Here is a 23,734-nt window from a genome sequence, read left to right as displayed (position 1 = left end):
TGACTCAAGGGCGTAGGAACAGGGGGGCTGGGGGGGCGCCAGCCCCCCAGTGAAAAATATGGGGGCGGAAGTATCATTCCGCCGCCCCCCCCCCCCGCTCCGCAAGTCAGAAAAACCCTTTTTCATTTCCAAATGAGAAAAAATCTCATTTGGAGCACCAAAATGCATTTGAGGCCAGGTGAAAATGCAAAATTCTTTACAAAATGGAGTGGGAGTTGAAGTGTGCTATATTGCACCAAACTGCATCTGAGGCCACCTGGAAATGCCAAAAAAATCCAAAGGGGGAGGGGGACACCCCCTCCCTTAGACCCCTCCCCCAGGCCGGCCATCAGTCTTCAGCCCCCCCCCCACTCAAAAGTACCTTCCTACGCCACTGACTTGACTTGACAAACATTGGCTTGATGAAAACACTGTGATAAATTCAGCTCAAAGTTCAGCTAACAGTAAAATTAAATCAATAACGTGTCACCCATAGTAACTTGATTATAAATTATTAAAGCAATAGACGTTTTCAGTCGTATAAACCAGTGATTTCCATAACAGAAAACGAAACGTGTTTCACTTGTTACATATCGGATCATGAGAAAAGGGGACATTTCAAATAACAAGGCTTTCTGTTCTTTCAATTCTGTTTGTTTTTAGTTCTTAATATGAATATATTTATTTTCGTATCTACCTTCGTTTTCATAACTTACTATATAAATATTAACATCTTTTCACAGCTAACCTACCTTTCGTAATCAGGAACTTGCTTGCCTATTGTTATAGCTATTTACTTGGCCTGTACCATACACTAAATTTATAACGTACTTTACTACCGTTGTATGACAGTCACTGTTTACACAACAAACAAATACAAAGATCGTGTAAAGGTAAGTTGGTCTGACGTTTCGATCCTAGTAGGATCGAAATGACCACTTGTCATTTAGCCTCTGAAGTAGATCCTGTTAGGATCAAAACGTCAGACCAACATAATTTTAAACATTTTCTTACACAAGCTCTCTAGTGGATAAGCAGTTTATTAACAGTTTTATTTTATTTTAAATATAAAGATTATAAGAAGTTTGCCCCGTGATATCGTACTTAGTTGATACTATCATTATTACGATATATGACTAGATATCTTTTTAAGATTGAAGATAAGATGTTTCAGTTCCATTACGTATTAAATCATCTGGTATTAAAAAGACGGATAACAAGATGCATTTTTTTTTTTCAAAAAGAGGGACATATTTTAGATGCGTCCCAATGAACTTCTTAGGGTACCTGTAAAGGGCAATTAAGATACAAATATATTGTCCCTAATAATTGGCCTTTCCTAAAACAGATAACGAAATAATATTCTGAAGCTAACAGCACCTTATATGTTTCATTCTGTTTATATAAACGGCATATGATCATACTTGATACGGTTCCCGGACAACTCCCCACTGGACGAATTCCCCTGACGATTACCCCCCCCCCCCTCGGAGAATTCCCACTCCGCACAATTCCCAACTATGACAACTTCCCCCGGACAACCCCCCCCCCCGGACAAATTCACCAGGACAATCCCCTCCTTGGAAATTCGACGATTGATGGGCAGCCGATGTAGGCAGGGTTTAGGCTTTTAGTTCATTAAAAATGGAAGTGAACCTAGAACTAACTGCAACAGGAGATTTCCTTTTTTTCATATTGTTGTCGTGTCCCCACTGAATATTATATCCAATTAATATGAATTCAAAATGGACGCAAACGATTATTTTGAGGCTCTGTAACAGCTCATTAACGATTGGTTTTACACCCTCAACATATATTACAGGAAGATAGAAACATGACCACAAACAATCAAAATAGCTTATTGAAAATACACATTGACGTACCTACATTCCTGTCAACTCTCCCGGTTTTACCGGGAGACTCCCGGTTTTACCGGGATACTCCCGGTTTTTACCAGAATCTCCCGGCCTCCCGGTTTCATATTCTATTCTCCCGGGTTTTTTAAGTTCTACACTTGCGACATTTCTGAAAATAGCCAACAATTAGTCCTATGCTTAGTAAATCCCCACAGTAACTCTGAACAGGAAAGGCTATATTCAGTGTAGTTCGCAAGAACAAGACAGACTGCAGTCGGTCAAGTCTCAAGCTTGATGGGACTCTATCTAGCATACTAGCCATTAAGTCACAGTCACAGTACCCAGAGTCCACTGTTCCCTGTTTCAAATGGAGACCTACTAAAGAAACCCTGTAGAAAGCGAAGCGAGCTGCTGTAAACTACAACAAGAAACACTGATTGGATGATTCTCTCATTGTATTGCATAAGAAGACTATACTTATTTAAGAGTATTTATATCATTTCAGTTGAAAATTACCAACCTCCCTATCTTCCCCTTGTTCTCCCTGTTTTTTGGCCCAGAAAAATGTTATTCTCCCTATTTTGGAGTCAAACAGGTTGACAGGTTTGTACCTATAACGTCAAAACCTAGATATGACTCAATGTGACGTCATCAAAACTAAAAAATGAGGCCGATTGAACGAAGTCAGGCTGTTTTAAGCAGAGACGATATGATATTATAGTTAGTGTGGTCAATGGTTAAATCCAGATTTGAAAAAATGTCGCGCTACGTGCGATTATCTTTTCTGGCATTACAGCTTTAATATACTGTAGTATGGTAGTTCTTTATGCAGCTTCAGTGATTTACTTTGGGAACGCGAAGTAATAGTAGACTTCAATTCTTTGTAGTAGCGTATTGGGCATAAATGGCGATCGGGGGGGGGGGGGCGGGGGCAAACTTCGCCCCATGTCAACAGTTTTAGTTCAGTTTATACGGGCCCAAACCACATTTGGGCGCCCCTATACCATTGCGCCCCTAACTATGCCACTGGTTCTTTGCTAGGCAATCCTTTCAAATAGCTTGTAAAACAGATATCACAAAGATGATAAACAGTATATAGACTACATGATACTGTTGAATAAACAAACACCATCAGTATTTTTATCACGCCCCTGACTTACTGAAGTATGCTACTGTTGAATGCATCATCAGAGCGTGTGCAGAGATGGGGGGGGGGGGGTGCTTGAAAATGTTGGCTAAATAATGAAGACACTTTACTACAAAAAATGGCAAAATATTGCACCAGTTTGTAAGCACACTTCCTTATTAACATATCTCACTACATTTCATCACATGTTGGACCCAACTCCCTGGAAATTTCTGACCGTAACACAACATAAATGCTACGGGCCGGGAATGTAGTGTAGCTGGCTATAATGCATAACAAGAATCTAGAGCTTCGTGATTCATTGCCTTTGGATTTGAAGCCAGATATAATTGTTTGACCTACCTCTGTTGACCTAAGGTGACATTTGACCTTAACCAAAAACAATAAGAATCATCCATTCACTATGGGTAATCCACCGCCGAAGTATTATAACGATCTGAACTTGCGTCATCCACTTATAGTGGTTACAATAGGCGTCATATAGACACACACACATGTATGTCTGCACATCATCCTTTTGCCTCTGGCAAGGAATCAAAAAGTGGTTCTGAGCAATTTTCAGCGAAATCACATTTGGCCACGCCCCTCATGAATATTGATGAGATGAAGTATGTTTATAACCTACACATGTTCCCCATCTCCCACCAATGCCACCAAAGAAGTTTGAACAAAATCGGAAAGACGGTTGCCGAGATATTAGCATTTAAAGAAATTGTTCGAAGCCCCGCCCACTCAGGAATATTAATGAGATTGGAACCACAAACAATAGGGAATACTTACTCACCCTGGGTAATCCACCACCCAAGTATGGGAATGATCAAACCTTGCGTCATTGACTAAGAGTGATTACGAGCATCTTTCAACGAAATTACATTTGGCTCGGCACCTCCCACCAATGCCACTAAACAAGTATGAACAAAATCGGCCATTCGGTTGCCGAGATAAGGAGTCCGTCTACTTATGTTCCCCATCTCCCACCAATGCCACCAAAGAAGTTTGAACAAAATCGGAAAGACGGTTGCCGAGATATTAGCATTTAAAGAAATTGTTCGAAGCCCCGCCCACTCAGGAATATTAATGAGATTGGCCCCCAAAAACGATAGGGACCATCTACTCACTATTGGTAACATACCCACCAAGTATATGAGACCGATCGGATCTTGCATCAGTTATCGTGATTACAAGCTGGCGTCACTAAAACGAAGACAGACACACACATGCGTGACTGCGAAGTGGGCAGAAAATGTTAAGGTAATCCAGCTAACATGCATGTGGAAAGAGTAAATAATTCTCACAGCAACAATGCGGCTAGTGCGCGCGAAGCGAGCCAAATCTATTTTCCACAAATTTACTAACTTGACGCCCAAAATATTTTCATAGTAGCTATAGTATACACAATGCACGCGAAACAAAAAAGTGTTTAAAAAGTTGGTACTTTGTCTCCTAAAATACAGTCGTTTTGCTATTTAAGCTTTTCAATTCAACGGTGTTCATATGTTTTACTACATTGCAAAAGTATTACATTGGTAGCGTGACAGGACGAAAGAGGTAATTCAGAGCTCTATGTAAGTAGACCAAAGTATACCAATATCTCACACCTGTATGTGGAATCATAGGCGTACGGGACCATTTCAGTTTGGGGGGGCAGAACTTTTTGTGCCCGAAAGTTCCTGTGACACTATCTAAGCGGAGCGCCACCATCGGTTGGCGCGCAGCGTACAAGAAAATTTTTGGCACACAATGCCTCTCAGATTGCCGGAAACGGCACTTCTGAGGCCTTGCAAGTTGCATCTAAACATTCTTTATTTTATTATCTCACGTTTTAGAAATTTACACTTCCCGAAAAATTTGGTAAATTAGAAGAAGAAAAAATGGTTACATCACTTTGAAGGGGAAAAATGGGACAGTATATTTTTTAAGCTCCTATTTAGTTACCTTATTTATTATTTTAACACAGTACTCAGCTACCTCCAGAAAAACATGCATTGTTCAACGACACGTAGGCAGGATAATGTCGCTGTGTCGGGTGAGACTGCAATTTGTCTCACAAAAAAAGTATAAAATATATATATGATAAACCTGTACTCCCCCCCCCCCCCCCAACCATCCATGAAAAAGAAAATGTTTCTTATATACACTCATGTTGGGGATGTCCAGGCCAAGGGCGGCGGAAGCACTTTTAATCTGGGGGGGGGGGGGGGCACCGACATCAAAGGGCACTTTGCAGAAATTCGATTGGAATGATACAGCCTTATAATTAATACCCTGTATAACTCTTATTTTATTATCTTATTTCCATCAACGCCCCCCCCCCCCCCAAAGGAAAATATGCATACTAGCACTGCAATATCCAATGCGCAAATTGGGAAACAAGGAACAAGTTTTCTTTTGAGACAAAATGAGGTGAAATCATGCTAGTTGCTAATGTAGGAATCTTCCGAATTACAGTTTTTTTCTTGTTAATATCTTAACAATTTTTTTTCCATTCGAAATAACTTTGAGTTTGACCCACAGAAATTCATTAAAAGTCACGGGCTTGGCCAGGATTTGCAAAGTTGTATGCACGACTATCTGAGCGGAGCGCCACCATCGGTTGGCGCGGAGCGTACTAGAATTTTGGTTTTACAAACCCCTCAGATGGCCGGAAACGGCCCTTCCCGAGTGTTCATTCTGGTTCCCTGGCCTCTTGCTAACTTGAGGCACCTCAATTTTTATGTCGAAAAAGGTACATTTTTAACCTGAGGAAAAGTGGGGGGGGGCACGTGCCCCCTGTGCCCCCCCCTCGGTTCCGCCGCCCTTGGTCCAGGTATACAATTGACTAGTTAGAAAAAAAATTGATTGTGCAAAAAGCGTGGTAGCCCAGATGAACTGCGCTTACGGTGGTGTTACACGGAAATATTCGGGCATCATGATGCTACATAAAGAAAATTATGGAATTGTCGGGCAAAAATTTGAAGAAGATTCGGGCAAGCTACTGCATATTTATATATATATATTTCCAGAGGACAAGAAATTCGGGCAAAAGTCCTGAAAAATTCGGGCAGCCTAATTCGGGCAGCCTCTTAGGCTGCCCGAATTTTTCAGGACTTTTGCCCGAATTTCTTGTCCTCTGGAAATTTGGGGGGGGGGGGCAGTCTGCCCCCCTGCCCCCCCGCCTCGTACGCCTATGTGTGGAATAATGAAGCAAAAGTCACTCTCTACAGGGCAGCCTTGGTTAACACACAGAAAACGGAAATAAATCAATATATCCGCACAAAGATACACATTGTTCGTATAAGTAACCTCGCGATTATCTTTTTCTCAGGTGAGTTGGGCCTGTTGGTTGTGCTACTATAAAACACTATCGTACACACTCACAGTTTTTATTGGTAAGTAGCGTTACAAAATCGTCCCAATTGGGTTCTCCCGATTGACAATTATCTGTGGGCCAACTGTCCGGGGGAAATTGCCCAGGAGGGAAATCGTCCCGGAGGGAAATTATCCGAGGGTAATTGTCCGGTGGGGAGTCGACTGTTGAAGGCATAGTGGAAAGGATTTGTCCGGGGGGGGGGGGGGGGTTCTGGGATTGGAATTGTCCGGGTGGTAATTATCTGGGTGGGAATTGTCCGGGGGTACTTGTCCAGAGAGGTAATTCTCCGGGGGGTAATTGTCCAGGGAGAGTTGTCCGGTCACCCTTGATACACAAAATCAGCAAAAGCCACATACACGGATGTCGTGTATGGAAGGTAAATGTTACATCCAGTCTGCATATGTGATCAAATTTCCAAATAACTATAGAACAACTGTGGACAAATACGTGTCATTGAAGTGCGCGGTGAAGGTGAAATTTAGTTAGTTGTTGATATTCAATGGAGGGGTCTTCATTACCGCAACCTTTTTGACGTTATGTCGGTCACGAATAAATGAGTTCGGCGTTTGGTCCTTTAACGTAGACCAAAGGTTGGATATATTTCTTAACAGTACTCTAACTAGCAATCGCCTGACATATAGCTAAGAAGTTAGGTCTACACCATCACATATTATCCGGACAACCAAGCTCATTAACGGTTGTCAAAGAACGACTCACGCATGTTCCGGACCTGACAGAGAATACCCAGTCCTGGACACTGATTAGTCATCTTGAACAACATGGTAACGTTACTGTATCCTCGTCACAGAAATTGAATTAGGAAGAATGCTGCCACAGTTTATCGCCGCTTGTTTAAGCAGTGAAGCCTTGAAATATAATGAAGGCGCTTTGTAGTGTACGCCAAAAAGCCAGATCATTTGTAAGACTGAATTTGATTTTACCCGTTTTTCGAAAGAGTAGGTGTACTTTGCACAACAGAGACATGTTATTGCGACCAGAGTGTTAAGTACTATATATACTCCTGACGTAAGAACCAACTTTGAAAACATTTTCTTCTCTCCTCAAATGACTCGAGTAAGTGGAGTGTTTGTGCAACTTTCATTGTATGGAAAGTGTCATTTCCGGTATCTGAGAGGCATATGGCAAACATTTCATCCTGCTTGTATTATTTTAGTGATCCACTCAAATAGTGTCATATAGTTGTCCCTGAAAAATGCCGTGAAAAAGCATGCCTTCGTCCTCCCCATGCAACCCGTTACCACACACGCCCTATAGCCTTCGTGTAATACTTCCATATTAGCCTGTGCATGTAGTTTCCAGTTTAATGTTGCAAAGTGGGTATAGTAACCTATTTTCCTTGTATTAAAATGTTAGTGATAAGCCCAGGACATCATAACCGTCATCTCATGTTATTCTGGCATGTTGATCTATCGTTAGGGATACAGCTTTAAGTAAAATGAGGTGTTAACATTTTTGTCATTAGGCTTTAGTCATATCGCATCCGTAGCCGGTCTAGGGCCTAGGCTAACTATATCCAGGGTCCAGTGAATATTAATACAGCTGCTGAGCAGACGACGCTACTAAAGTAATAAGATACCTATGTAATTGCTTCTACTATCGCTTCCTAAGAATTACCTAGGAACTACAGACTACTGCCACATTTTTGGCATCCAAATGCGGCGCACGATATCACCATTTCGAGTGATTAATGTCAACTTTATCACTTTAGTTATGTCAAAGACTTAGTGTTTGTATTACGCTCCGTTATTGTCTTCTCGTACAAGCAAAGCGCCACTATTACGATGAGTGGCTTCGGTATATGTCGCATGACGTCATTCTCCTTACTTCAAATTCTATGATCCTCGCCTAGTTAGCGAAATTTTACGAACATACGGTGATTTACACCGAAGGCCTGATGCATGATTAATCTAACGAATACAATGTAGAACTAATCTATTATTGAGCAAATGTAACACCCTCCGGTGTATTAAAAAATCCTTGGTCGATTTCTTGGCCCTGATTCATAATTCAAGACATGTAATATACGCCATATAGGCCTGCGTACAGAGCAGCTAGCTGTGGAAACTGTGACTGTGTAGTGTGTATTATATAATACCATACCATTACGGGTTAGCTGTTTGTGCAAATAACACCGATCGCGAGTCGCTGCGGAAAAATACGATTAACATTTGTTGCTGGCGACTTTGTTTGCAAGATGTTTTTTAAATCAAATACGTTCAACTGTTACCTATCTTGTTCAATTCGAGAATTTCGAACCAAAGTAGAGAATTTTACGTATTGTTTTGAAGAAGTATTCTACTCAGGGGGATCTTTGTTCTTTACGTGTGCCAGTGCAGAATTAACTGTTTGCCGCAACAGTTCTTTGCTAATCTGGGTCTGGATTTTTTCCTGCGTGGCAAACCTGTGAGTTTGAGATTGCTATGAAGAGTGTATGTTCAGCCGGCATTCACAAGCTAGCCATGCGGATGATGGAGCGGGCTAGTTTTCTCAATACATGTAGCGTGCATGCGCACTACAATAACTAGAACGGTTGTAAATTCTGAATGAAATATCACCTTCTCCTCCCCTGTCTGGTAGAGATTTCTAGGGTGTATTGGACCTTCTTTCAAAAGCCATCATTCGATTTCTAAATGGATTTTATTGTTTTGTTGGTCTTCTAAATATCTGGTAATGTCATGGTTGAATCTTAATTTGTTCATTGTTAATAACAACGTTTACAGTGGCGTAGGAAGGTATTTTTGAGTGGGGGCTGGAGACTGATGCCCGGCCTGGGGGAGGGGGTGTCCCCCTCCCCTTTGGATTTTTTTTTTGCATTTCCAGGTGGCCTCAGATGCAATTTGGTGCAATATAGCACACTTCAACACCCACTCCATTTTGTAAATAATTTTGAATATTCACCTGGCCTTAGATGCAATTTGGTGCTCCAAATGAGTTTTTTTTTCTCATTTGGAAATGAAAAAGGGGTTTTCTGACTTGCGAAGCGGGGGCAGGGGGGGGGGCGGAATGATACTCCCGGTTCCTACGCCCTTTAACGTTTATTTGACTCTGTAGATCAAGGTATTAAAGTTTCCTTTTTTTTGTTTAAATGCTTCGTCTTAAACTTAATATAAAAGATCGAGTATATTTTCATAACTTATTTATAATTCATCATAATAATAATACTAATAAAGTAAAGTCTGTATGCTATTGTATGCATTTAATCCCATGTGTTAATTATGACGTACATTCACATTGTATCTTAGATATAATGGTAATGTTATGTCTCATTCTTTATACATTTCATATTGCATTTATCTTATTAAAGGAAGAGTTTTTTAACCAGGGGTCTTTCGGCAACCCCACCTAACCTTCATTACCACTCTGCCTAGATAATACCTCTGTAGTGATTACAATGGTATAATGGTATAATTCAGCTATTTCTAACAATCCGTTGTTACATCTTTCACCATCCTCCACTTTTACAGGAAAAAAAATCAATTTAACCTAATATGACACAATTAACCACAACAATTACACCAATAATGTTGAAACCAGACAAGCACTTTGAGGATCTGCAATAAAACATTACATAATTATAATTAAGAGCTGATAAACGATTGAGGAATATGCACCAATGAGTGATATTCCAAGATTTGGTCTCTGCAAATGCAACCTGTATGTGTTATATATGCATTTCTTTGTTTGTACCTGCAGTGGTAAAGAACATTTGAGTCAATACAAAGCTATAAGTTATGTTCGTGGGAGAGGGGAATGGGTAAAATTATTTTCATATTTCCCTTGTAACGGTGATACAAATGAGAATATTGATTTAAAACTCAAACATCACATCAATCATCGCTCACTAAAAGTCACTTATGTTTCACAATTCATCGTATTTATTTAGCCTACCAGAAACCATCACTCGATATTTACATAAACCCAGCGAAAACAAAACATTGATCATGACGGGGGGGGTGGGGGGGGGGGCTTAGTGTAACACCAATGACCTCTCTGCGTGACAACTCCCTACTTATAATAGGGTGCACCCATTGTGACAGCTCCCTAATTATACAAGGGAATCCTTTTTTGTGACAGCTAATATTAATATCAGGGAGCTGTTTGTGACAGCTCCCTGATAATACCAGGGAGTTATCTCTGTAACGGCTCCTTTATTGTACCAGGGAGCCCACTTTTAGACAGCTCATATTAATTCTAGGGAGCTCTTTTGTTACAGCTCCCTAAAAATACCAGGGAATACTCTATGCACCAGCTGCCTATTATACCCTGGACCTCTCTGTGACAGCTTCCTAATTATATCAGGCAACCGTCTTTTTTTGCAGCTCATTAATTCTAGGGAGCTCTGTTTGTGACAGCTCTCAAGTAATACCAGGGAACTCTTTCTGTAACAGCTGCCTAATTATACCAAGGACCTCTCTGAGACAGCTCCCTAATTAAACCAGGCAACCGTCTTTGTGACAGCTCCTATTAATATTAGGGAGCTATGTTTGTGACCGCTCCCTAACAACACCAGGGAGCTCTCTCTCTCTGTAAAAGCTGCCTAATTATAGCAGGGAGTTCTCTCAAAGACAAAACAGACCCTGTAAATAAATAGCGACATTTTGAAAATAAGATGTTATGGACATACAACAGGTGCCTTTATATTGTAAATTAACACTCAGAATTGGTTGTATATAGAATAACAGTTGAATGCATTATAAACTGCATGACGCCAATAATGAATAATTTGTCTTTAATAGTGGGTATTATAACACCTTTGCATGAATGCACAATTACAAGTTATCACCGTTCTGTATCAACAAACAATATTTGGGCACTGTTCAATTTGCATATTAATAAACTAGTGCTACCCAAATTATGCGGGTTATATTCTTGTTTGGTGATTTCTGTGTTGATTTATGCGCATCATGTTTCTAATTAATTTAAAAGTTGGTAGAGTTACTTCATTTGATATCAAAGCATGTGTTTACTGGTTAAAAACTGTTGTTGTTTGGGTTAAAATTAACGTCACAGTGTTCACTTTTTTTTCAAATACACAAAGTCGGTATATATAGTTGACTTAGCTCTGAATCATTTACTAAAACTAAAATTAAACGTATAATAATTAGGTGTTCCCTTTCGAGGGGAATGGTCAATACACACCCAACGGAGATCACACAGTCACAGTCTCTATGCAAGGGGACTATGGTTGAGAGCGGATCAGTCGTTCGGTAGTTTGGTTTTCGTGCCCAGGTTCTTTTCTTGGTGTATTTACTTAGAAAAGTACACACACTGAAGCGTGTCGGTTTTATTTTACACTAAATGGGTTAGCCACTGAAGAATTCATTGCAATAGAAGTAAAAAAATTGACAAACTTTGATAACAGAAGGAATCGTTAACAGGAGAGAAGATATCCCTTTACAGAATTAACTCTTACTTTTTGATTCACGGTTCTAATGTATTCGTTTAAGAACTGTGCACCATTTCTCATGAACGTCTGTTACAGTATATTGCGCCTTAGCGCATACGTCCTGGCTGCCGGTATTCTACTGTATGAATACCCTTTTGTAACAGTGTGTGAATAACATAAACCTCTCGCTGTCAGTGACATCTCCCTGCACCAGGCAACTCTATCGGTGATAGCTCCTTACATGACTTGAGGCTACACTGAAACTACATTAGTATGGTTCCATCAGTGGCGCATATATGATCCGAAGAGTGGGGGGGGGGGTGATATTAGTAGACTACTAAGCGGAGCACCACCATCAGTTGGCGCGGAGCGTACATGGAAATTTTAGGCTTTACAAACTCCCCGGATGGCCGGAAACGGCCCCTTGGAGTGTTTTAGGATGCATGAGTTCAGCTTTGAAATATAAATTCCATGTATGCAATTCCTCAATAACTGAGAAAATATTCAATCTATGAAAAAAGTAATACATGTCAGATGAGTTGAGATGGTACAATAATCATAATGAACTGTGCATCCTCTTTCCTTTATTCTGTCTGCCATGCTCCCGTATTCACCTTTTGTATCTCTATTACCTTTGTCCATCACCCCATCCATAGTCCAAACCTGTTCATTACTCAAGTGCCTCACCGTCCATAGTCGGTGTTGTGGTCAATGTAGACGGTTCTCTGTAACAATCCCTTCCTGGTGGCTAATGGCTATCAGTGATCGTCAGTTTGCAATCTTATATACACACTACAAACAGCAAAATGTAACCGATAATCGTTCGATATAGAACGCACCTGGGCGTCAAAGCCTTATTACAATAAAGAACAAGTTAAGTGGTTAAGTGGAATACTTTTTGACATCTAATGCCCTTTTTAGAAACACCTAATTTTTGAGCGCCTGATGTGTATAGTGTTCAAATCCTGAACGCCTACTGTTCAAATGCTTTACGCTCCAGTGCTCAAATTGTGAACGCTGGCGTTCAAATTTTGAACGCTAGCAAATATATTTAAGTGTTAGACGGCAACACGATGCAAGCTCTTCAAGTAGGCTAGGCATATCCTTTCATCCTCAACATGTTCTGACGCCCTGACTCGTTATATCATAGGCCTATATTCATTATATTATGTTGTTGTTTGTTTGCAGTGTATGGAACCCTGGAGTGAGAACAGCTTGCAAAAGTACTGAGGTTGAAACCTCAGTATTTTGACCTAACCTAATTTTAACTTAACTTTTAATTTATTTCATTTTATTTTAATTTGAACTTATTTTTTTTTTTTATATCGGACTGGAAATTGGGGGGGGGATGATTGTGTAGACCATCCCCCCTTGACCAAAAAGTGGGGGATATATCCCCCACCCCCCCTCTGGGATGCGATTTTTTTTTTCCCAAACAGGTTTGCAATTGCGTGTAAATAGGCGCTCATGATTGGTCGGAAAAGTTACGTCATCACGATAGAAACCTTCACTTCCAGGTAACCAAAGTGTCTGCATCCATTCGTTGCAACGAAGATATACCCGTTCAAAATTACCCAAAGCTTTTCGTTGTAGATGTGTTTGGAATTGGTTTAGACATATTGAGCACACTAGTATGGTATGATCATCTACTTTGATCGAAGTTTTCTGTGAAGGCATTAATCGATAACTACGCACAGTGAAATGTTCGTACAGGGTACATCACACATGCGCTGGTGGCCTATATGTATTATTACTGTGTACACAGTGCAGTGACGGAAAAATATCATACTGTAGCATGGTGGGCTCATAATTGACGCAATTAAGGATTTGATCAAAGATGTATATCAAGGAAAAATCCAAATCAATCAACGCGTAGTTCCTCAGAAATGTTATGATCTCAAAATATAAGGTTCTGTGCTTATGCACAGTACAATTGAGCAGAATTTGACCACAAAATGTCTGCCGTGTCAAGTTCTATAATACCCCTAAATTGACACATTCGTCGATTAGCTAACTGTAGTCCAGGCCTTAGTATACATCCATTGACTTTAGATGAACGGTTTGCTGTGCTCTGAGCCTCTAAGCGCAGACAAGTCAGGTCCCAGAGAGTAGTCTTATCATATTGAGGTAATGTTGGTTATTTTTAGGATGTAAGATTCCAAATGCCCCAAAAACGTGCAAAACTGGGGGGGGGGGGGGGGTGTTAAAAGCTCAAAAAATTCCACAATTTCGTCAGCAAATAGCTGAACTGGATTCAAACTCATGGAAAATGTAATTCTGCTTGACTGCAAAATGTTTAGGTGGCCTGCTGTATCGTTGCTAGTAATAATTGAAGGTGCGTCAATTACGGGGGTGCGTCAATTATGAAGCCTTGAATACACTTAACTGTTCGCGTATATTCATTCAAGACTCGTGAAGTTGATTTTAATGTAGGCCTACCCATTCCACGAAACTAATTCCGATTGCAGTAGAACGGCTCACAAATCTTGAATAACGTAAACACGAACCCAATAGAATGTAGCGTATGTATCATAAGTAAGGTCAACATGTGATTCAAGCATTAAAAGTAAAGTTAGGGCGTTTGATTGACCGTAATTAGACTTAATTAAGTGTCAGTGTGTAACTCAGTGCATGTCTTCGAACTTTGAAGGGATGCCTATTATTTATGCTGACGTCACGAGCAATCTGATTGGCGGAAAACTCCATAATTGCAAACCTGTTTGGGGAAAAAAAATCGCCTCCGGGATGTGCGCCCCATGTGGGTTCCATGACCATACACTACAGCCCCTGTAAGGGTTGTTACTACATTAGTATGTTTCAATGACCATACACTACACCCCAGAAAGGGTTGTTACTACATTAGTATGGTTCGATGACAATTTCCTCCAACATATATGTCTTGTTGTTCCAGGTTTAATTCAATCATTTGAAGCATTTAACTTTTATTTAAAGTATTGGAAGACTAGCTATTTATTCGTAACGGAAGAATCTGAAATTCCAAAAATTAACACTCTATGTGTTTATGTTGAAGTATACGTTCAATATTATGAATACATCATCAGTATGATAAGAGTTTTAGCGCAATTTGGCACATGCAGAGATTATTCTGATTGGCTTAAATATACTATGACATCATTTGCAATTATCCTCAATACACAACTGTATATTCATTAGCTAGGAAAACCATCCGTCTTCTTTAAACCTACATTCTTATGATTTAAAGTGGCTTAAATAATAGTTTTCAATGACTGTGAATAGACTTGAGAACAAAGAAAACAAAACCATTATAAAATAGTAAACAGTTCCTAAATAAGGTGTAGGAAAAAAATGTAAAAGGCTGTTTATTTATTAGCTAACTTACATTATGTTTAGATGCAATCTCCAGCAACTGTGTAGTCGATCTTTGAAGAAGAGCGCTGTCGCCTTTCTTTACCTCAACGATACGTGAGCAGAGCTCTTTCACCGAATCCATAATGTCGTTGACGTCACCAGTTTGTTCCAGGATACAGAGGATGGCAAACTTATCCCCGCCTGGTAAGCTCTTCAAATAGTTGATGAGTTTCTTTCCAGCATTGGGATCCAGACCACAGGCGAATCTAAACAAGTACTGAAGATCAAATGGATCTAAGAACCTGAGAATATCGGAGAGCTTGTGTGCGTTCTTTACAAGAGTGGCAAGATGGTGGGCTGCATACCATTCACAGAATAGTTTATGATAAAAACGGACCATCGTTGTAAACAACACATTGTCTCCAGTAGAATCATCGCTCACTTCATCTTCTTCGACCAAAATGCCAATTAAAATATACTGGTCATATGATTCTCGCCCGACTCTTTGACGAAATTCAGTCTTAATCCATGACAATTGTTGGTTATTCTTGTTTAATCCTTCGAAAGCTATTTTGTCTAGCTCATGATGTTCCATTTCATGAAGATAGAACTTGTTGCTTCTATTGTCGCCAAATTTCTGTTTCAGATGGTCGTAAAAACATCTAATCATGTGTTTGAAGAATTCTGTGACAGACTTGAACTTCATGAAGTCTCTCTGATCATGAGCCATGTGGGCAAACATCACGAATATGAGAGGCACCTGGCAAAGATCAGCAAGGATGGAGTTTTCATTGAGCCGTTGTTTTATTTCTTCCACTGCCTCATCGTTGTTACTTACTACAGCCTTGCGAATGTACTCGTCCCTAGCTTTGTCATCGAATCCTGTTAGCTTGGCCCTCTTACTTTCTTTTCTAAGACATTCTGGAAGATATCTTGTCGTTAAGCTTACATCAAAGTCTGCAAACAGTTCTATCATGATGATCTTGTGTACATCGTCATTATCATTGCTGTCCCTGCCAGGATACTCGTCATATCCATCCAAAATAATGTGGACGGAAGAGCAACTGTGAATTATCTTTTCAATCTCATCTTTGCTAAGACGGGGTTCATGGAAGAGAAGAAATGACTTAATCGCTCTATAGAGAGACTTTACACTTCCAAGTTGTCTTAACCGAAGAAGAATTAGTATTTCTACATTGTTCATCGGGGAATCCGATACGTCATTGCACCAATCGTAGGCCAGCTGAAGGGTTAACGTCGACTTACCGTACCCGGGCTCTCCTTGTATAATGCGTCTCTTGGATTTAAACCGAAAGTCATTATAAATACTTTTGTAAGATTCCAAACGCTCCCATGATCCTCCGGTGCCTCGCGTCAGCTCTGGTGCCAGACAAACTTCAATGCCCCCTTCTACAAAGACCTTGTCCACACAATAAAGTCTATCTTTTATATATGGTAGGGGTTGAATTGCATCATATTGGCCTTTATATGTCCTTTTGAGACCTGCTATCAGAAATATTTTCTTCTCTAAACAGAAAACAGAAACAATATGTATTAATAAATGTTACGTATTAGTGACACACATGGAAACACGTAAATCTCAATTGTTTATTCGTTACTGATAATACAGTTTTGTTACTGTTCTATGTGTTATTAAGACGACAGAGTGGGAGGAGGTTACATGTTTTACCAAAAGAAAATAAAGATACGCAAATGGCAAAATAAGAGTTAAAGGCAACTACCTTGAAGATCAGGATTCAGCTCCATTGTCACGGATTTACTTCAGACGAAGCGTAAAGGAGTAGTGTGAGTACAGCCCCTGCCCATCGTTTCCGAGAATCTGTTTTTCTTCTTTAAAAATGTGAGCAAAATAGGGAATATAAATAATTACATCGTCCCGTTAACCGTCAAGATATACACTGCATTGTTTTGATGTTGCATATGGTTTGGTTCAATATGTTGTTAAAGAAAATGTGTTGGGAAAGAATATTTTATTCCTAGGAGGTGCAATGATTAGTACATAACAAAGTGAAACCAAGACAATTTTCAGACCAACACCCCTATGATGCCTAACTCTATGCTACGTGTTACAATCATTAAAATTACTTAAGCGCAAATAATGTAATATTCTAAAAAATAGTAGTATCCACCCACCGGAATATCTCTTACAAGATAGTTAAAGAAGGTAACAATGGTTAATCTGTTGTTGAATTACCAATTCGTTGAACCTAAAGAGAGAAATAAATCGACTGAAGCTGACTTACGATTTGCTCTTCATGTCTTCATCTAATCATTGATTGTGTTGTTACGAGTCCATATGCAGGTTTGTCCACCTGTCAATTGAATAGGAACATTCCTGAAATAGCCTTGTGTTAAGCAATGACGTAACAGTACCTCAACTACATAATAAAATCCTTTGATTGTATGCCATATAAAGAAGTTGAAATTCCATGGTAAGTACAGTTGCGACTGGCATATACGAAAACGTATATCACGATGCATTATCGTTACGGTGATAATTTGAAAAATAATTTATTACAGCAACATGCCCGATACCAAATGTACGCATAATGTACAACGTATGATATTCCTAAGCGGATGTCATTTGAAACAGACATGGACATTCAGTATATCTGTTATGACGAAGGAGTCCTTTGAGTACAGTTCCTGCCCATCGAATTTTTTTTTTTTTATATGAATAAAATAGTGAATCTAATAATTACATCATTCCTATTCCGTTAAACGTCAAATGCTGCATTGTTTTGTAGTTGCTGGTAAATTTTTCAAAGGTTCGAGAACACTTTGTATTAAAGTGCAAGTCAGTTCGTTTTACAGAGCAACGTCTAAAAACTGTACATAGCCAATGTTATGAATGCCGTGTTTAGTATATTATTACATATTAGCTAGTGTTATTAATGACGTGTTCAGCATTTTAGTTCATAGCTTGTGTTATTAATAACGTATTTAGTATATGAGTACATAGCCTGTATTATTAATGCCGTATTTAGTTTATCAGTATATAACCCGTGTTATTACTAAGGTGTTGAGTACATCAGTACATAACATGTGTTTTTAATGACTTGTTTAGTATATCAGTACATAGCCTGTATTGTTAATGCCGTGTTTACTATATCAGTACATAGCCTGTGTTATTAATAACATGTTTAGTATATGAGTACATAGCATGTGCTTTTAATGACGTGTTTAGTATACCAGTTCATATCCTGTGTTATTAATGGATTGGCATGTTTAGTATAACAGTAAATAGCCTATGTTATTAATGACTTGTTTATCTGAATATGTCTTGACAAGAAATCGACAGATTCGATTACGAAATTGGAAACAACGTAAAATTACTGTTTAGTAAACAAATATGAAAATACTCAATGAAACTATAAACAATTTGACAAAAGAGAGTGTAGATATTGTAACGTTACGGGTTCTCAGATGTATTCAGGACAGACGGATGATGTAGAAAGGCAGCACCAGAAGAGACAGCAGATAGACAGGGACAGTTATAGTTTACTTATTTATTTTCACCGCTTCTCAGAAACGATTAAACGAATCTTAGTGCATAGTCTTTAATGTGTATAATATAGCAATATAAAGCGTGCACATGACGAAGTGTTATCGTTGAGGATAAAGTTAAGTTCATTATTTATTCTATCAGTAATCTTTATTTTATGAAATTAGAGAGAAAGATGACCCACTGTTATCAATACACATACTTGTGTATATTATCAGCCTACCAGGTTAAAATTGTTAGCCTAAGTTAAACTGCTGCTTTAAGCGGCACGACTGAGACCTCGGGTAGAGGAAAATAATTGTAACGGTTCTTAATGAGCTATATTAGTTTGAATCTCACATGATTTATATTTCTCTAATAATTTCAGTAAAATAACATTTACCATGCATTGTTTTGGTCACCCAGATAAAGCAAAAATATCAGTCACGTGATTGCTATGATACAAAACAAAAAATCTTAAAAATCAGTTAAATTCTTCAACTTAATATGTATATTCTATTGTTTTAATATTAATATTCTTCCCGATTATCAGGAAGTTTGTAGAGTTTATAAATACTGTAATGTTTCGACGTGGTTCAACTGAGATCATAGAACCACATTCCCACCGGGTGAGTCTATTTTAACTTATTCACTATTCTCTTTACTTCCCACATATATGCCTAACTTAGACCATGTTCTATGAACTTCCCACTAGATTTTTGTAAAACTTATTCAATGGTCAATATATTTCCCACATAATGTATGCCATGTTCCATACGAATAGAAAGTAAGACAACTGCATATCTCTCATGCATATTATTGCAAGCTGAAAATAAGCCTATACCTTGAGGAATCTATAAAAGATTTTAATCCCGATTCATTCATTTAATTTAGAACAAAGCCTAAAGGCGCAAGGCCTGCTATGAAATTATTACAATTCTAAATGTCTGCTTGGACAGGACTCACTGTTAGTAGATTTATGTTCTGGTCTGACAGCAATAAAGTGAAATGATAGCACATGTTCTGATTGGAAGAGATATGTTGTAGCTGCATGAATGAACTTATAAATAACCAGGATTAACATAATAAGAGTTTGACTAACATGAGCTCAAAATTATTCCCTTCAATTTAGCTTCACACCATTACTGTCTCCTGTACGTTACTTACCAGTACGATCATCACTTTGTAGATTTATCATCCAGAGTAGAATTTATGTCTAGAATCCTTTAATCCTTAAATAACTGACGAAAATCACGAAAGTAGAACAGACGGAAACAGGTATAAAGAACATCCAGTTGACAAGATGGCGTCGTGTAGGTCATGTGACGTTCTAACATACGATCCTGGACGCTAAATAGATATCGGTAGGAATCAGTCTATAGTTGTAACTGGTTTCAAAGTTCATGTTTTATAGTTTACACAATCAAAGACTTTATTTGATGATACAATTCATATCTGATATTTATACCTTGTTGTGGTTATTCTGTCATATCAGACGTCCAAAGGTACCTAATGTACGTAAATGCATTGCTCTCAGTTACTCTAATACGCAAACATTGTAAGTTTCCGATGTATTTTGTCCTATGTGCTTAATATGCATGTAAAGCACGCAAACTGTGTGAATGAAACTACAACTCTGAATATATCTTGAAAAGAAACTATAGATTCGTTTATGAAAAAAAAACGTTAAACCGCTGTTCATTAAACTAATATGGAAAAAGTAAAGAAATTATAAACAATTTGACAAAATAGTGTGTAGATTTAAGGAGCTAGAGCGAGATTCTAACAAGTAACATTAGGATTGCAAGGGTCCGTGTTTCGAGTCCCGTTCTAGAACCAAAAAATGTTTTCTCTATTCAAATTGATCGTTCCTGCCAGTTCTTTGTTGTTGATAGACTTCAGTAAGACAGGATTTCAATGAACGGAAGAACTCAGTTATAGTTAAAGTCATCATCAATGCCCCGTATTTGTATGAAAAGGTTTAGATATTGTCCAATTAATTTCTAAATCGTTTGAGAAAAATGAGAATATCACTTTTCTTTCATTCAAAAAACTTTACAATGCTCCAGTTAGACCATAGTATGGTGCAAAAGCGCAGTGGCGTGCAGAGGATATGAAAGCTGTGTTTGTGTGTGTTTTTTTATGGGGGGGGGGGGGAGGGGGGTTAAAACTTCCTACTGATTAAGTTAGAAGCAGATACGGATGACGGACTTTATAGAGTATGGGCACTGTACTATATAGAGTCGGGGGACTGTAATTTATAGAGTAGGGGACTGTACTGTATAGAGTAGGGGGACTGTACTTGATATAGTAGGGGGACTGTACTTTATAGAGTCGGGGGACTGTACTTTATACAGTAAGGGACTGTACTATATAGAGTGAGGGGTCGGTAATTTATAGAGTAGGAGACTGTACTACATGTAGTAGGGGCACTGTACTTTATATAGTATGGGGACTGTACTATATAGAGTCGGGGGACTGTAATTTATAGAGTAGGAGACTGTACTGTATAGAGTAGTGGGACTGTACTTTATAATGTAGGGGGACTGTATACTTTTTAGAGTCGAGGGACTGTACTTTATACAGTATGGGACTGTACACTATATTCAGTAAGGGACTATCTAGAGTAGGGGGTCGGTAATTTATAGAGTAGGAGGCTGTGCTTTATAGAGTAGGGGGCTGTACTTTATAGAGTAGGAGACTGTAATTTATAGAGTAGGGGACTGTACTTTATAAAGTAAGGCACTGTACTTTATAGAGTAGGGGGACTGTACTTTTTAGAGTCGGGGGACTGTAATTTATACATTATGGGACTGTATTAAATAGAGTAGGGGACTTTAATTTATGGAGTAGGGGCTGAACTTTATAGAGTTGAAGACTTTCCTTTATAGAGTAGTGGGACTGTATTTTATAATGTAGGGGACTGTACTATATAGAGTCGGGGGACTAATTTATAGAGTAGGAGACTGTACTGTATAGAGTAGTGGGACTGTACTTTATGATTTAGGGGGACTGTACTTTTAAGAGTCGAGGGACTGTACTTTATACAGTAGGGGACTGTACACTATATTCAGTAAGGGACTATCTAGAGTAGGGGGTCGGTAATTTATAGAGTAGGAGACTGTACTGTATAGAGTAGTGGGACTGTACTTTGTAATGTAGGGGGACTGTGCTTTATACATTATGGGACTGTATACTATATTGAGTAGGGGACTGTAATTTATGGAGTAGGGGGCTGAACTTTATATAGTTGGAGCCTTTCCTTTATAGAGTAGTGGGACTGTACTTTATAATGTAGGGAGACTGTACTTTATATAGTAGGGGGACTGTACTTTATAGAGTAGGGGGACTGTAAGGTATAGAGCATCGGGACTGTACTTTATAGTAGTGGGACTGTACTTTATGGAGTAGGGGGACTGTACTGGGTTATAAAATGTTATGAGGTTGGGTTGTGGAGATCCTCCACCCAGGAAAATAGAATGAAAATTTAGACATAAAAATTGTTCATTCTGAGGAATAGTTACACTATTAAGCAGGTCAATATAAGTAACTCTCAACGCAATGTTTTACTAATTTTTGTTACTTATTTTTATAAATACTTTAGTAAAGCGGGGGTGATGATACAACCATAGAAAGGGTTCACATCTCACCCGGTTGATTGCAAAAATCCAAAGACTGAACCATTTCTCTCCGACTGACGATTCGAGATGGGGCCATGGCCCACACGCCCACACCCACCCTTTCGCACTCAACTGTAGGAGCGTCGGGAGCCAGGTCGGGCCCCGAGGACAATGCCTGTCCCTCTCTTTACACTGGTCACATATCCCATATTTTTGTATAGCCCCTCCATATTTTCCCGGGCCCGCAATACGGTTGCGAGGCCCCCCAGACTGTATCCCCCTGATCACCCCTCTCCTTTTGTCAGGTGTTTCGGTAAGAGTGCTTAGATGCAAAACGGTGCTATCATTACATCACATCAACTCTTATGCATACGACTTTGCTTGCGTGTTCTATAAAACGCAAGCAATTTTCAATACAATTTAGGGGAGGGGAGGGGAAAGAATGGGAGGGGTAGGGGAGGGAAGAAGGCTCGTGTTGCTATTCTCCCAGTTGCTATGGTACTTTAGATATTAACGATGAAACACATTTACAATACACAATAGTTCGTATATAGGCAGGTATATACGCAGGTGATATATCAGTGACTCAAATAGAAATATTGTTTATATTAGAAACGACAAGCCGGTACCACATGACGCAGGAAACTTTGTCTAGAAGTGTCAATTACTGAATCAAAGTTAACTTGGTCGATGAAATCTCGATCTATGCTTAGTGTGCTACTATGAGGGAAACTCTGACCAGAAGCAGATTACGCCGTACTATAGCAACGTGTAGCCTACGCAGTATCATATATATCATGGCTATTTATTTTTCCTTTGTCAAGTTTCCTTTTTTTCAACCCCGTTGCGTCCCCAAAAAATGTTGGTGTTGGGAAGGGGCCTTACCCCCTGTCCGTACCCCTCTGGATACGCCAAAGCTAGTATCGAGTTTAAAGCAAGAAAACACATGTCAGAGAGAGGAATTAAGAGACTCCCGAATGTACTCTACGCCCTAGTGGGTATCATTGGTACTTTAGCTGCACTAGTTGCACTGTTCAGATATCTAATGTTCCCTGATAGTCATTTTATAGTAAAAAATACATTCCAGAGAAGAATTGCGTTTTACTGAAATGTGTTTGGAAGCCCGAGTAGGGTTTAAGGGGGGGGGGGGGACAAATCCCCGAAAGCTGTAGCATTTTGAGATATTCCTTTTACTTTGTTACTACTTTGATCTACCCCTCCCCCTTATTGCAAACGTCCAATATGTAAATTTCTAATATGGTGCATGGAGTGACTGAGAATTCGCTCAAGTACACTAACCGCGGTATCCAGACGCTGAGAATGGGCTCAAGTAGATAGGATGTGTCAAAGAGGAGACATGTTTGAGGGAAGTAGTTGAATCCAAGTGTACACAAGTATATATGGAAGACCATAAATCTACTTTTCTTGCCAATGATGTATACTGATTATGGTTATAACCGCCATAATTGTAATGTGTCAGGTGAAGCTTTGGATTTCTCAGTCTTTTATATCTTGTTGTGTACATCGATATCATTATACAT

At 39.2% G+C, this 23,734-nt stretch overlaps 3 protein-coding genes across 10 annotated transcripts in view; 1 reads left to right on the top strand and 2 right to left on the bottom strand.

Moving 5' to 3' along the window:
• The window catches only part of LOC139970044 (uncharacterized), a 103,348-nt gene extending 86,052 nt beyond the window's left edge, over window positions 1–17,296 (bottom strand). The window contains exons 1-2 of the mRNA XM_071975636.1: window positions 16,811–17,296; window positions 15,100–16,595 (exon numbers count right to left, since the gene is read on the bottom strand). Coding sequence (XP_071831737.1) covers window positions 15,100–16,595; window positions 16,811–16,835 — 1,521 coding nt within the window. The 5' untranslated portion in view covers window positions 16,836–17,296. The remainder of the gene's footprint in view (window positions 1–15,099; window positions 16,596–16,810) is intronic.
• Window positions 1–23,734, top strand: part of LOC139970087 (uncharacterized) — an 853,056-nt gene that overhangs the window by 501,570 nt on the left and 327,752 nt on the right. The gene's annotated exons all lie outside the window — the stretch shown is intronic.
• Window positions 1–23,734, bottom strand: part of LOC139970058 (uncharacterized) — a 354,811-nt gene that overhangs the window by 195,909 nt on the left and 135,168 nt on the right. The gene's annotated exons all lie outside the window — the stretch shown is intronic.

Source organism: Apostichopus japonicus, chromosome 7, assembly GCF_037975245.1.
Source record: "Apostichopus japonicus isolate 1M-3 chromosome 7, ASM3797524v1, whole genome shotgun sequence".
In the NCBI taxonomy this organism is placed as follows: domain Eukaryota; kingdom Metazoa; phylum Echinodermata; class Holothuroidea; order Aspidochirotida; family Stichopodidae; genus Apostichopus; species Apostichopus japonicus.
Note: the sequence above shows the minus strand (reverse complement) of the source record. Positions and strands in the feature narration are given on the sequence as shown.